General features: G+C 43.4%; 1 protein-coding gene across 1 annotated transcript; it reads right to left on the reverse strand.

Moving 5' to 3' along the window:
• Positions 1-14,438: 14,438 nt before the first annotated feature.
• On the reverse strand, positions 14,439-15,856 carry LOC117562292 (microfibril-associated glycoprotein 4-like). Its single transcript, XM_034240109.1, has 3 exons — positions 15,595-15,856; positions 15,345-15,512; positions 14,439-14,851 (listed from the first exon to the last, which is right to left on the reverse strand). Exons 2-3 carry the CDS (start codon positions 15,454-15,456, stop codon positions 14,598-14,600), a joined length of 366 nt encoding a protein of 121 aa, XP_034096000.1. The 5' UTR covers positions 15,457-15,512; positions 15,595-15,856; the 3' UTR covers positions 14,439-14,597.
• Positions 15,857-16,096: the final 240 nt, after the last annotated feature.

Consider the following 16,096-nt stretch of genomic DNA (forward strand, 5'->3'; position numbering starts at 1 on the left):
AGTCTAGATTTATTTTCTCTCTCCATTCATTCTACTGAGCCGAGAGTGGGGGGGGCCGGGGGCGGGGCTTAATGACAGGAGGCGGGGCTTAAGGGGCGCAGGCTCTGTGAGCACACATACGGGTTCTTCTGCTCTGACAGCCAGGCATGCTGGGTAATCTGTGACGTTTGCTCTCTCAAAAGTTGGGCCATTTTGTCCTCATGAGCCAATGAGCAGCTCTCATAGGAAAGAACGAAACCGCGCCTCCCCAGTGGCAGAGCCAGGACATTTTCAGTGGGGTGGCCAGGGTGGAACCAGTGATTGGGGTGGCATTGAAATCACTATTATATGAACATAAAAATACATCTCACTATAAAATAAGGGGTTATTTAAGGCACCGACAACCAGTGTTGGGACTAACGCGTTACAAACTAACGCGTTACTGTAACCCAACTACCTTTTGCGGTAACTAATAGCGTTACTAGTTACCTATTCCTAGTGATGTTACGTATTGCGCCGAGGCTTCGGAGCGTGTGTCGAGTAATCCCCGAATCTTTTTGTGAAGCCTGTATCGAGGCTTGTATCGTTTTGGGCCAGTGACGTCATGGATGACAAACGAAGCCTCGCTGCCTGTCGATACCACGTGACTGCTTCACGAAGCGATTCAGATCGGTTGAACCGTTGAACCACAACGCTCATAATACCCATGGATGTATAATAAGAACGATATTACCCCTCCTGTACCCGGGCCCGCTGGTGACACAATGGAATTAAAAGAGCTCAAAACCTCACCTATATAGAGGTCGGAACATGTGATAAGTATAAATAGATACAAGCATAAATAAATGTAGGAAAAAAAACATGAATGAATAAATACAGGAATAAATATGTTACAGTGTTTTCAGGGAGATTCAGCGTGTGTGCTGTGGCTCAGCTGGAAAGCAGTTGACTCACGATCGCAGGGTCTCTGGTTCAACGACTCGTCAATACGTCTTTTTTGTTGTTTATAAAAGCTACAGCTAAATGAGATAATGTAGTTAATAAATGTATTCTTTGATATGGTTTAGCCTTTCTCCGGCTACAACATGGTTACGTTTATGAATATTAGTAAGGAATACAAATCCCTATTTGTAATGTTTACCAGCCTCCTTAGGCTTTTCAATCACAATCATTCAACTGGAATAAAAACAATATTGTTGACATGAAAATATGATTTAATGTTAGTTGTTTAGAGTTATTCTAAGGCTTTACTCAATGGGAACTCGGTATGAGATACAGCACACTGTTGAGATGTCCAATCTGCCTGTTTTACACACTTTGACCAACAGGGGGGTTTGTGTTCAAATGAAGCCCATGATGAAGCCTCATGAGATGAACCCTTTTGCGAACCAATTGGCTGGAAAGCTTCATAAGGCTTCATCTCGCCATCACTACCTATTCCCATTCAGTAACACCGTTATAGTTACTGTGATTTAAATGGGTGCGTTACTGCGTTACATTATGTGATGGAACTTGTTACAAGCTGGCTCTGCTTGTAACATAAGGACAACAGTTCCACACCGGAGTTGCCCAAAAGAAGCATTTATTTATCCAACACAACAATAAAACAGAACAGAGGAGCGGTGTCCTGCTGCACCGAGCAGGGCAGCTGAGAGAGAGCGAGAGCCTGTTCTGCAGCCCTCTTATATCCTGTAATCAGCGCCACAGGTGGGTTCCATCACTGCTGATTACAACAAACACAGGTTACAACAGCACCACCGGGTGGACAACCACAGGGTTGTCACCCCCCCCATAAAAGAAGTGTCCCCAAGACACTGAAACATCCAACCCAATAACAGAGCTCATACTTACAGCTAATACATGAAACAAAGCTTACCCGGGTGTAAATGTTACCCTAGTTTACCACTGCCTACTTTCCACATTCACCAACTCAGCAACCCGGCACCCTGGAAGCAATTCAAGAGCAGGAAACCGCTGGAAAAATATGTGAAAACAGGAACAAAACCACCTTAAGGTACTGCTCTCGACAAAGCATCAGCCATCACATTTTCGGAACCTTTGAGATGTCGGATGTCCAAATGGAAAGGCTGTAGAAACAGGGACCATCTCATTAACCGCTGGTTTGGGTTCTGCAAAGACTGTAGAAAGGTCAGGGGATTGTGATCTGTGTATATCACTATTGGCCTATAACCACTCCCTATATACACTTCGAAGTGCTGCAATGCCCAGATCAATGCCAGTGCCTCCTTCTCTACAATCGAGTAGTTCAACTGGTAGGAGTTAAACGTGCGTGAGAAGTAACTGACTGTGAACTACATACCAGAGGCATCTTGCTGTAATAACACGCACCGGCACCCGTATTACATGCATCCACTTTCAGATGAAAAGGTTCCTCAAGACGCGGGGCTCTCAGCACTGGAGCGCCAATTAGAAGATCCTTAATGTCCTTGAAAGCCTTCTGACACTGAACTGACCAGTTCAACTTCATCCTTGGACTTATCAGGTCAGTCAAGGGAGCAACAACCGAGGAGAAGTTTTCACAAAAACAACGGTAATAACCTACCATGCCAAGAAAACGAGCCAACTCCTTCCTGGTGGTAGGCGGAGGAAACCTCTCAACGGCTTCCACTTTTGCCCTTACTGGACGCACAGTACCCTGACCAACGACCTTACCCAGATATGTCACTGTGGCCTTAGCAAACTCACACTTGGCCAAGTTCACAGTGAGATTTGCCCAGACCAGGCGATCAAACAGGGCCTGGATGCGCTGTAGGTGCCCTGACCATGTGTCACTGTACACCACCAAATCATCTAAATACACGGCACACCCTTGTAACCCAGAAACCACTCGGTTCATCGAGCGCTGGAATGTAGCCGGTGCGTTTCTAAGACCAAATGGCATGACCGTGTAAGAGTATAACCCTGTAGGCGTTATAAAGGATGCAATTTCCCTGGCCCGTGGGGTCAGTGGTACTTGCCAGTAACCTTTAAGAAGATTAAACTTGCTTACAAACTTAGCTGCGCCAACTTGATCCAAACAATCCTCCATCCGAGGAAGGGGAAAACTATCTGGCTTGGTTACAGCATTTACCTTGTGAAAATCAGTACAGGGTCTAAAAGTTATGTCAGGTTTAGCCACTAACAAACATGGTGAGGCCCAGCTAGAATGTGAGGGTTCTGCAATGCCATTATCTAGCATGTATGCAACCTCTGACTCTAACTGCTCACGTTTTTCAGGGGAGTTTCTGTAAAACCGCTGTTTTATTGGCGTAACCTCTCCCACGTCAATGTCATGTTCCACCAGATGCGTCCGTGAAGGAACATCTGAAAATAGGGTAGGATATGACCTGATAAGAGAGCACCTATCATCGTGTCTAGACCGTGGCAAATGTTCCAAGAACGTGTCCAGTTTACACAGGGACTCTGAATTATTCAACCGACCTTGTGTTCTACAGTCGAGTTCATCAACCTCGGTTTCCACCAAGGATAGAGACCCTGCCACGTTTAAAGGAACTGCCACAGCTGCCGGTTTAACTTCTGCTTCGCTTCCTGAAACAACACGAGGGAAATAGGGCTTTAACAGGTTTATGTGGCACAACTGGGTGGACCTCTTCCTATCTGGCGTGGAGATGACATAATTCTGATCTGACACCTGACGCACCACAGAGTAGGGTCCCGCAAATTTTGCCTGAAAAGGGGAAGCAACTAAAGGCAACAAGGCCAGCACTGGATCCCCAGGGCTAAAAGTGCGGTTCTCGGTTTTCCTGTCATACAAGGTCTTCATTGTCTGTTGACTTTTCTCCAACTTCACCTGGGCCTGCCTAACCGCTTCAAAGAGACGCCGTTTGAAACCATTTACATACTCCCGCAGGTTGGCTGGTGGATCAGGAATCTCCCAATCCTCTTTTAGTACTGCTAGCGGGCCCCTAACATGGTGACCAAAAACCAGGTCGTTGGGGCTGAAACCAGTGCTAGACTGTACGACCTCCCTTGCCGCCAACAACAACCAAGGCAAACCTTCTTCCCAGTCACGATTCAACTCATTGCAGTATGAACGTAACAAGGACTTCAGTGTTTGGTGGAACCTCTCAAGTGCCCCCTGGCTCTGTGGATGGTAAGCGCTCGAGGTTACATGTTTCACATGAAGTTGTCTCATAATCTGCTTAAATACATGTGAAGTGAAGTTAGTACCTTGGTCACTCTGAATAACTTTCGGGATACCAAAGATGGAAATAAACTGACTCAGTTTTTTCTCCACAGACTTAGCTGTAATGTTCCTCCATGGATAAACCGCAGGATAACGTGTGGACTGACACATCACCGTCAGCAGATATGAACTTTCAGCCTTAGACTTGGGCAATGGGCCAACACAGTCAATCAGCAGACGATCAAAAGGGGAGGACACTGCCGGAATAGGAGATAGAGGCACAGGTTTAATAGTTTGGTTATGTTTACCCGTTAATTGACAAGTATGACAAGTCTTAATAAAGACAGAAACAGTCTTCTTCAATCTGGGCCAGTAGAAATACCGCAGCACTCTGTTGTATGTCTTCTGCACTCCCAAGTGACCCGCAACATCATCATGCGCTGTTTTCAATACCCCTTCTCTCAGCTTGTCTGGTATGACAAATTGAAATATTGCTTCCCCAACAAAACCCTCACCGTGAGGCGACCATTTCCTTACCAATACCCCCTCTTGTAAGAAATACCCATGGGCTGCACTGATGATTTCCTCAACGGGGCGTACCTGGGCCAAGAGCTCCTGCAAAGTTGGATCCTCCTGCTGCTGCTTCGCCAATTCACTACGAGAGACAGACAATGGAACAACAGGTAGCGCCAAAACAATATTCTCAGAAATGACTTTTTTATCTTGTGCTTTATAGGTCTGGGCTCGTGTTACTGCACAAGCTGGAACTATCTTTGTCAGCTTCTTCGCAGGGTCAGCAAGCTCGCCCCTCACTGACTTAGAGGACACCACTGGTGAAAGAGGCACATCAGGCCACACTCTGCCGCCAGCCAAATCATTTCCGAGGATGACTGCCACTCCCGGAACAGGCAAAGATGGCCGGACTCCCATGGCAACCTCACCCTGCCGTAAATCACAGGACAACACCAACCGATGCTTTGGAGCAGACAACAACGGCATCCACATTCCCTTGAACAATACACCACTTCCAGTGTCCGTTACCGAGGGAAATGGAAGAACACCCTCAGTTATGTATGAATCGATAGCACCTGTGTCTCTCAGTATCTTAACAAGGAATTTTTTTTCACTTCCTTGCAAAGACACATAACCCTCTCGTATGAAAGGGGCATACCCTGGATCAATTTCATCTGCCAACTGGGAGGGGCGAGGTTTCACTTCTTGCAGGGCTGGTCCGTAGTTAGAAACCGCAGCAGCAACTGGTAGTATAGAGTTTAACCGCAGCTATAGCCTCATCCCTAGCAACCTGGTGGGGAGAAGCTGCAAGGGCAACAGGCCTGGGAAACTGAACATTTTGGAGTCCCTTGGTTTTTGCAAGTACTGGGCATTCCTTTTTCTGGTGTCCTTTACCCAAACAAAAGTAACAAGTACTTGGATCTACTTTACATCTGGGGTCACCAGACCAGTTATTTCTGCTCCCCCAGTCAAATCTCTCCCCTGAATGAATCTTGTGTGTTAATGTGTATTCATCAGCTAACACCCCGGCGTCTGTTATATTTTTAACCTTATGCTCATTCAGGTACGTAGCAACGCGTTCTGGAAGGATATCTTTGAATTGTTCAAGCAGGAACTGTTCCCTCAAATCATTAAGATTTACTACTTCGGAAGCCGTGACCCACCGATTAAATTTCATCGTCAGCTCCCGAACAAGTTCCACATAGGTCTGTCCTTCTGACTTCCTTAGCTTCCTGAACTGCTGACGGTAGGCCTCAGGCACCAACTCATAAGCTTTTAGCACTGCAGTCTTTACCCTTAAGTAATCTTCACTGTCAGCCATACTTAATGCAGAAAATGCTTCTTGAGCCCTACCAGTTAACACACACTGTAACAGCAATGTTTTCTCTGAATCAGACCACTGTCGTCTTTGGCTAAGTCGCTCAAAAAGTTCAAAACAATTATCTACAGTCTTCTCCTCAAATGTCGGTAACAACCTCAAGTTATAAGCTACATCAAAAGTAGCTGGGGACTTCCCAGAAGAAAGCTTACCCTCTTGGATGAGGTCCAACTTGTAACGCTCTTGTTGCAATTCAGCTTCCCGCACCACTGTAGTTAACCTTAAACGCTCCATCTCAGTTTCCTGTTCACGAGCTCTAGCCCGGTCCTCACGAGCACTTGCTCGTTCCTCACGTTCACTGTCTTGTTGGTACTGCAGCAGCATTATTTCCTTTCTCTGTTCCAATGTCATTTCACCAAAGTCAAACAAAGAAAAACCTGCACTTCTCTGCCGCTCTGGATTTATAGCTGCCTTTGTCAACTCCTCCTCGGAGCCATCATCGACAGCCCCTGCTGGCAGAACTTCTTGCAGTACCAACTGGGCCTGTAACGTGGTCACTATGGTGTCTTTGCGACCCTGCTTTGGAACGTCTACCTCAAAATGCTCTGCAATTTTTAACAGTTGGTCTTTAGTACATTTTTCCAGCAGTTCCACACTGGAACACTTCACAAAATCTGTCAATGTAGCCATGATTCTGAAAACTCCCTTGAACCCGGTGCACAGACAACTACAAATATATATATATTTTTGTTTCACTCTGGAATACCTCTCCCCTAGCTAACTGCCTACCCAATACTAGCTATCTTGTCTCACCTAGTCTTCATGCATGCCACGACCGGTGTTTTAAACACTTACCCAATGACCCGGTAAAGCCCCAGCGAAGCTGTTACTCACCAAGACAGCCACGGACGTGTACCCATGACAAAAAAATGTCGAATCATGTTTATGCACAAAAATAACAAACAAAAATTAAAACTGCGGTCACAGACGTGCACGCAGTTGTGGGCGGGCCTTCGCGTCAGTGCGCCTGTCGGGGAGGGCAGCCGGTCGTCCCGGCGTCAAGCAGACGTGCGCAAGTCCTTGGAAATGAGCCGTTTCTCATTTCTATAATGTTTGCGTCCCAGACTCCCAGGTCCTCCGGCAGCGACCCGGAAACGGATGTCGGCGCACCATCTCGAAGGGAACCAAATTTCTCTAAAGGCTCGTCGAGGATCGAGGAGGCTGTCTGGAGGAGCCGTAAAGGAGGATACACTGATTTAGAGGAGAATGGAGAGAGGAGTCTCTCTGGAGGAGCTATAACCGAGGATACACTGATTTAGAGGAGAAAGGAGAGAGGAGTCTCTTTGGAGGAGCTATAACCGAGGGTACACTGATGCAGAGGAGAGAGCAGTCTCTCTGGAGGAGCCATAACCGAGGATACACTGATTTAGAGGAGAAAGGAGAGAGGAGTCTCTCTGGAGGAGCTATAACCGAGGGTACACTGATGAGTTCTCGGGAGTCGATTTCAGCCAACAGTGATGTTTAAAAGAGGTGTGACGCATGGCTGGACTTTTGTCAACGAAGCACAGCTCTGCAAACTGTTCCCGTTGTGATTATAAGTTATTCAAGATGATCAAATGTGCATCAGACTTTCTGCCCTTTACCGTTCGTTTACTCACTAATCACATGTCCCCTGGATGTTAGGCTTTTTTTTTTAATACAACCGCTTTCATTGTGACGCAACGTTTACAGTGAGAACATCAATAATATATGTAACAGGCCTACATTACACACTTTATTTGTATGCTTTAGTAGATATCTACAAGTAAACAGTAGATATTTTTCATGAAACCATATAGTGCTTCACATAATAAAATATACAAGGGCTGTAGCCTGATATACATTATATGCTTTAGGAGCTGTATGTGTGTGTTTTACATTCAGTAGGTGTCTGTTGTGGAGTAGGTGTCTGTTGTAATTGATTTTGCCGCCAGCAGAGCCGGTATGTGTGTGTGGGGTTTAGGAGTTATGAGCAATTCTTTCTAAGCCCCGCATTTAGATTAATGACGGGCATATTTATCGACTGAACATGCTCATTTTCTACAGTAATGTATCTGACCCTCCACTGATGCTGTATACTGAGTTTGGCGTTGAAAAAGAAAACATGGAAATTTAAGGTAATATTTCACTGTTTTTAACATTATGGTAATTAAAAAAAATTAAGTAGGTGGAGCTTTGGGGTTCAAGGACATAATATGTAGAGTAGGTCCACCCGAATAAGTGGGCAAAATTTCAGGTCATTCGGAGTTACGGTGCCACTTTGTAAAGGTGTCCAAAAATGGAAATGTAGTAGTTTGGATGAATTTGTGAAATGTAAATCGTCAAATGATACATTCTCCGTTAGCTTACGAGCTCCCCGTTTGAGCTAGCAACTATTTTCTTCGTAATTTAGCATCATATTGGATAGGGGTTGAATTTGTCCAGGAATTGAATTTTTCCGATCATTCCCCTAGGAGGAGTTTGCAAGAATGTGCTTAAAATGCATGAAAAACGCACATTTTTCAAAATGGCCGACTTCCTGGGGGGCGGGGCTAATGGAAGGCAATTTGAAATATGTGTGCAATCATAATAGTAATGTGTATACAGCGTTTCGTGAATATCGGAAAAACTATATGCGAGCAGTTTGGAGCTATTTGCTCCATGTAAATCGTCAAAAATGGTGTATTCGCTGTTAGCTTACGACCTCCAAGAGTAATTTTTCAAAAATGTGCTCCTCAATTAAGTATCATATTGGATAGGGGCTAAACTTGTCCTGCATTGGAATTTTTCTGATCATTCCCCTAGGAGGAGTTCGCAATAACGTGCGTAAAAGGGCTGAAAAACGCACATTTTTCAAAATGACCGACTTTCTGGGGGGCGGGGCTAATGGAAGGCAATTTGAAATATATGTGCAATCATAATAGCAATATGTATACAGCCTTTCGTGAATATCGGAATAACTATATCCGAGTAGTTTGGAGTAATTTGCGACATGTAAATCGTGAACAATGGTGTATTCGCTGTTAGCTTGACCTCCACGAGTAATTTTTCAAAAATCTGCTCCTAAATTAAGTATCATATTGGATAGAGGCTGAACGTGTCCTGGATTGGAATTTTTCCGATCATTCCCCTAGGAGGAGTGCGCCGGAATGTGCTTAAAATGCATAAAAAACGCACATATTTCAAAATGGCCGACTTGTTGGGGGGCGGGGCTAATGGAATGTATGTACAAATATGTCCGCAATTCCATGAGGAATGTCTGTGCCAAAATTCGTGAAGTTCTGAGAAACTATATGTGACTATCGCACAATAGGGTACGCTACTGAGCTGGTGTACAAAAATGTACGTTTTTTTTGTACAGTCTGGAAAAAGAAGTGGGTTGTGACGTGTGTTCCAAGTTTTGCGTCCGAAAGTCATTTTAGCGATTTTGTGGCATTTAAATCGTGAAAAATGGTGTATTCGCTGTTAGCTTACGACCTCCACGAGTACTTTTTCAAAAATCTGCTCCTAAGTTAAGTATCATATTGGATAGGGCCTGAACGTGTCCTGGATTGGAATTGTTCCGATCATTCCCCTAGGAGAAGTGCGCAAGAATGTGCTTAAAATGCATAAAAAACGCACATATTTCAAAATGGCCGACTTTTTGGGGGGCTGGGCTAATGGAATGTATGTACAAATATGTCCGCAATTCCATGAGGAATGTCTGTGCCAAAATTCGTGAAGTTCTGAAAAACGATATGTGACTATCGCACAATAGGGGCCGCTACTGAGCTGGTGTACAAAAATGTACGTTTTTTTTGTACAGTCTGGAAAAAGACATGGGTTGTGACGTGTGTTCCAAGTTTTGCGTCCGAAAGTCATTTTAGCGATTTTGTGGCATTTAAATCGTGAAAAATGGTGTATTCGCTGTTAGCTTACGACCTCCACGAGTAATTTTTCAAAAATCCGCTCCTAAGTTAAGTATCATATTGGATAGGGCCTGAACGTGTCCTGGATTGGAATTTTCCCGATCATTCCCCTAGAAGAAGTGCGCAAGAATGTGCTTAAAATGCATAAAAAACGCACATATTTCAAAATGGCCGACTTGTTGGGGGGCGGGGCTAATGGAATGTATGTACAAATATGTCCGCAATTCCATGAGGAATCTCTGTGCCAAGTTTCGGGTAGTTTGAAGAAACTATATTTGACTACCGCACAATAGGGGGCTCTACTGAGCCATATTTGCTAAAACGTAAAAAAAATGTCAACAGTCTGGAAAAGGTTGTAGGCTGTGACATGCGTTCCGAATTTAAAGGCCGTAACTCATATTCCCCGCTACTTATGGCTCGGTACTTTTTTTAACCCTTCGATTTCGAGAAAAAACTGAATAGGACACGCCCACATTTTTCATTGGTTGCGACCCTTTAAATCTCAGTTTATACTCACCCTGCCAGTATGTCTATGACAACATATATTTTTTTAGTCCATCGGTTCTTGAGATATAAATTAGTTGTGTTTTTGGCGCCCCCTATTGTCCGAAATGAACATTTTTTGTTGTGCCTATTCCCCAAGACACACTAACCTATCCACCGAAATCTGTGATATTTGGATACATTTTGGATGAATTGTGAGCATTTATGTGTAGGCCACACCCTTTTGCTAATACGTTTTGATTGATGTCGGCCACATTTTTCCACACCTCGTGCTCATTGTATACGTTAATGTGTCTGACCCTCCATTGATGCTGTCCACTAAGTTTGGTTTGGAAAATCAAGAAATTGGAATTTAAGTTAATATTTCAATGTTTTTCACATTATGCTAATAAAAAAAAAATCAAAGTAGGCGGAGCTTCGGGATATGAGAGGATAATATGTAGAGCTGCTCCGCCCGGATAAGTGTGGAACATTTCAGGTCCGTCAGACTTATGCTGCGACTATGTACATTTTTCAAAAAACTGAATGTTCACAGGTGGCGCTAGAGAGCAAGTTTGAAATTTTTCACGCATCGAATCCAGAATGTCAACATTTTCACCCGTCCTGGCGGCGTTGCCAAATGTCGCTACATGAATAGTGTCCCAAGTCCCTCAAAAACAGGTCGAAAGTGCAGATCAAGATTCGGAAGAATAATAATGCCATGAATTTCAATAGGTCTTTGCACTTCGTGCTCAGGCCTGTTTAGAGTCGGAGAGGTCCTGATAATTTATTCCGGTAAATTATTCTGACCTACTAATTGACCTTTCCGAAGTTATTGAGTCTATGTAAGGTTGCTGCTTAGCTCAGATCCACCAACGTCAGCAAGATCTCACCTCTATAACCCCCCGAAGAACCAGGTTCAATTAACTGCCGTTTCAATTCAGACAACTCTTTTTTAATCTGTTTAAGGGATCCCGAAGGATTTTGATATCAGTAAATGGAGTGTGCTCCTACCTAAGTGTGTGTGGCAGGGTGCAGTCTTACCTTTGAAGCAGGAGAGGAGAGCACAGGTGTCTTTTAAATTATCCCAATCCAACAGGTAGGATCAGTTTATTTGAAGAAAAATAGGTCCAAACTAATACAGGGTTTTTACCTTCTCTCTTTACAACATTATAATCATACTAAAAACCTGGTGCTGTGATCATGTTCAAATATGAAACTTTAATTCACAGTCTTACATTTATTACCAAAATGTTTTAATTTCAACTGCCCTATTCAGTTGTGACATTTTAAAATTCTCCCGATAGAATTGAGGTATTTCCTCGTAAAAAGACCGGTGACAATAAAAAGCGCATTCAACTTTTAATTCACCAATCAATTCACATCAGTTTCATACCGTTTTTTCCGACAGACGGCGGATTAACACTCAAAAACCCATACCTGTCCGCAATAATTCGGGGGAGAGATTTTCCCCACAGGTAGCGGTATTTATAACATTCACAAACACATCTCTCATCAAATCATTCCACTCAGCCAACAACCAAGAAATTCGAGAGATATTTACCCCGTCTGGCAGAACATTACCGAGAGCTAGTTACCCAGCTCTGAAGCACACAGCCTACCGGGAGAGAGTCTACCAGGGGTTTCCCCCCTCTCTCTCACGCTCTCTCAAAAAACCAGTCTCTTTATGCTAAAAAAACTGGATCGAAACCCCAAAAAACAAACTCCTCCTCTACACCCAATTTGTGAAAAACTGCGCATGCCCTCTAATGTACAAGGCTGAACATGCCTCGACATGTTCCATAGCTTTATGACATAAGACCCACCTTCTCATGTTAGTGTGAAAAGGACATGAACTCTTTTTGGCCTCTGTGTTTCTCCTTAAGCCTGGAGCCCCCCCTCCCTGTGGACTGCTGTCACAGGAGAGGGAGGAAAACGGCAACATACACACTCCACCTAAACAAACCACTTTGCTTTGTTTATACTGTAACTATAGAAAAACCTAAAATATGAAGCATTTTCATTGTGGGTTATACAAGAATATAATTGATTATAACTAACTTTCGTTTTTAAGTATTAAACATACTATGAAAACTCACAACAGGCACTAATAACAAACCAACCAGCTCCCCTGAAGGAGATGTTGCTAATGCCTATCAGGAAAGGTAATTCCAAAGCTATTCCTTAATGCCCTACACCAGGAACAAACTGTCTAACAATCAAGGCAGACAAATCAAGTAAACAACTATCACCTGGTTCTTGGATCGGACGAGCCCCCATATGTTACAAGCTGGCTCTGCTTGTAACATAAGGACAACAGTTCCACACCGGAGTTGCCCAAAAGAATCATTTATTTATCCAACACAACAATAAAACAGAACGGCGGAGCGGTGTCCTGCTGCACCGAGCAGGGCAGCTGAGAGAGAGCGAGAGCCTGTTCTGCAGCCCTCTTATATCCTGTAATCAGCGCCACAGGTGGGTTCCATCACTGCTGATTACAACAAACACAGGTTACAACAGCACCACCAGGTGGACAACCACAGGGTTGTCACAAACTGAACCGAATCTCCCTGCGGATGTGGCTTACAGGCGAATACAGCGATGTCCTCTCACAGCACCATGGAAAAGTGAAAGTAACCAGAGAGGAGTGATGATTGGTTAATGCGGGGTAACATTTCAGGGTAAGCCAATCAGAGACAGAGTTGGGCGGGTCTTACCTTATGGGGAAAATACACAGACACAAAAACACTTGCTAACACACACACATACACGGCAACACCCACCACCAGCACACACACACACTATGGCAGATGCAAGTATCAGCGAGAGCAGCAGCGCATTTACAAATTGGAGATATAACCACTATTTTCAATTTGTGGGGATAAAGGACGCAACAAATATTATGGTCAAATGTAAACTGTGTGCAGGACAGAAAGCATTGTCCACATCGAAAAACAGCAATGCCAATCTCCTGAAGCACCGAACTAATGTACATGGGGCTATAAAACTAGTCGCAAAGACCCCACCGTCTCAACCACCGACAGTGACCCAGATGGAGCAACACCATCCAAACAGCCAAAAACGATTTTTTACTGTTAGATGGTTCTAATTCAGTTTGTGTTTAAGAATTTAAAAAAACATTACAATAACAACAATAAGAAATACAAAATTAAGCATTAGAGAAGTAAAGAGAGAAAGAAATGAATACATGGTGAACAAAGGGTTCAAAATGTTGTAAACAGTCCAACTTGTTAATATGCTTTAGTAAATATCATATACGTAAATATATTAGATGGCTGACTACAACAGTGCGGCTCAAGTCCTCTTGGTGAAGAAGAGAGGGGGTTGTCCACGCCCCTTAGCTGTGATATACTGAGCCTATACACGGCCTGGCGTGAGCTATTGCTTAAGTATACTTTATGAAAACTACTTTATTTAAACAAAATAACTTTTAGGTATTTTTGCAATGTATAAAATATGTTGTGAAGATTTATACATTTATTTAACATTTAAGAGATGTTTTATAATAAGATTTATTTTTATTCCACAACAGTACAGAATACAGTTGTTTTAGTTTTTTTTACATTTTGTTAAATTCAATTTAAGGTTTTACTGCAAAAAATAAGAAAGTTGTTTTAATTTTACATGATGTTTTATAAAAAGATTTACATGCAGTAAAATTATGTGTATTTTATGTGTTTTTACATAGAATTCAATGTCATTTAACATTCAAGACAATTCAACAATGGAATTGTCCTGTAAACATTTATCATTAAACCAATTTATAGAATAAAACCTTTATTTATTTTTAATAAAAGTAATTTACTGTATTTTTATGGTAAATGCATTTAATATAGAAAAACAAGAAAGGTCTGTAAAATAATACAGTGAATTTCTGTGAAAAAACGTGTTGAAAGTGTGAGGACCCAGAGACAGAAGGACCCAGAGACAGAAGGACCCAGAGACAGAAGGACCCAGGAGACAAAGTGAAGGACCCAGGAGACAAAGGGAAGGACCCAGGAGACAAAGGGAAGGACCCAGGAGACAAAGGGAAGGACCCAGAGACATCAGCTTCATTGTTTTCATTTATTGTCAGCATGAAGCAAATAGTGATTCAGTTTGACTTTAAAACGTAGACATTATCCCACTGAGTGGATCTGTTTCCATCTTAAAGTGATGAGTGATTACATGTGATCGATATCAGCTGAGGACATGTTGCTGTCCTGCAGAACTACTGCACAGGACGGACCATCATGCTGATGGATTTCAGGGAGTAGTCCTGACCCTTCCAAGTGTACCAGCTCACTCCTATAGCAAAAATAGTGCCATCAGCCCCCCAGCGATAAACCCCGTTGGGATTTGCGTATTCACAATCGTTGTACCAGAACCCCCCCAGGTGTGTTCTGGCACAGTTAGAATTCCAAGAGTCCTGGTCTTTGTCGAAGGTGGAGAACTTCTGTCCGTTTTGATTACTCATGGAGTCTCCTGCAGAAACACAACAAGTGTATAATCACAATATTATAATACAACTAACACAGGGATGAAGTATCTCTGTGTTGGTCCCTGAAGGCAGCAGGCCCCTGGTCCAATGGGATTTCTCCATGTGATTTTGGAATATAGCAGAAAGTAATCTCCACATATTAACAACACTTTATGATTTCTGAAGTTGAAATGCATCTCCAGAATATATATAACAACATTAGGCTGTGAAGGAACTACAGCACGGTCCCTTTGGGTAATGTTCTCTTTGTCAATCAGTCATTAGCCTAAGGACAGCCCAGATCATTCATTGTTAAAGATATAGGAAGGGATACCTCCAGATGTGTGATATACAGAAGAATGTCATGGGCATATAGCCACAGTTCCTGATCTGCTGTGGTTACCCCCTTATCTCTCTCTGATGTCTGAAGCCAGTCCTACGTGTGAGAGCGTCTCCTGAACATCAGAAAGACATCAAGCACTTCCTGCTGTTCCTCACCTGCCCCTCCATCAGTGAATCCAGACACATGCAAAGTGAACCCGGAGGCCTCGGGGTCCACGGAGAACGAGGAGTACCGAGCGAACACTTTTCCGCCGTCAAAGTCCTCCATGTCCACCAGCAGCTCGTACTTCTTCCTCAGAGTCAGGTGGGAGAGAGTCTCCAGACCTGCAGACAAACAGACACCATGAACGCTAGGAAACCGAGAGTTTGATCAAGTCAGGACCTCCGGTTCGTCTTCATCTCTCACCGAGCCAGTATTCTCCGACAGCGTTACCAAAGCCCGTCTTGTAGTGATCCCAGGGCCGGTAGAAGTTCACGGAGCCGTCCACCCTCCTCTGGAACACCTGGGGGAAATACTAAATCTCTCAGCAAATATAATGGACATTTCCAGTCCATGGAAAAAGAGCATAACAGAGTCTAACCAGCCTCTACGGGGAACAGGAGCCAACAGTAGATCTAAGGTGGAGCCTCTGGTTTCTCACTGTCATTCACTGAATGCATCCAGGAGCTAACCTGACTAGCATGGTTTAGCTAACACACTTCAAGTGTCCCAACGGTCTCTGGAGAGATTTATCAAACTGTAGATTTGATAGATTAGACTAAATACTTGACTTGTTTATCCTGCACAAAGATATTGTACGTATTGTTGAGATCTTCATATTAGGTTGAATAATTAAAACGAAAGTTAGTTATAATCAAATATAGTCAATTATATTCTTGTATAACCTACAATGCAAATGTTTCATATG

This window comes from Gymnodraco acuticeps, unplaced genomic scaffold (genome assembly GCF_902827175.1).
Source record: "Gymnodraco acuticeps unplaced genomic scaffold, fGymAcu1.1, whole genome shotgun sequence".
Lineage (NCBI taxonomy): Eukaryota > Metazoa > Chordata > Actinopteri > Perciformes > Bathydraconidae > Gymnodraco > Gymnodraco acuticeps.

Coding starts and splice junctions, on each gene's coding strand:
- LOC117562292 (XM_034240109.1), bottom strand. CDS start 15,456: ATGGAGGACTTTGACGGCGGAAAAGTGTTCGCTCGGTACTCCTCGTTC. Junction 14,852..15,344: donor ATTCACTGATGGAGGGGCAG/GTGAGGAACAGC, acceptor GTGTTTCTGCAG/GAGACTCCATGAGTAATCAA.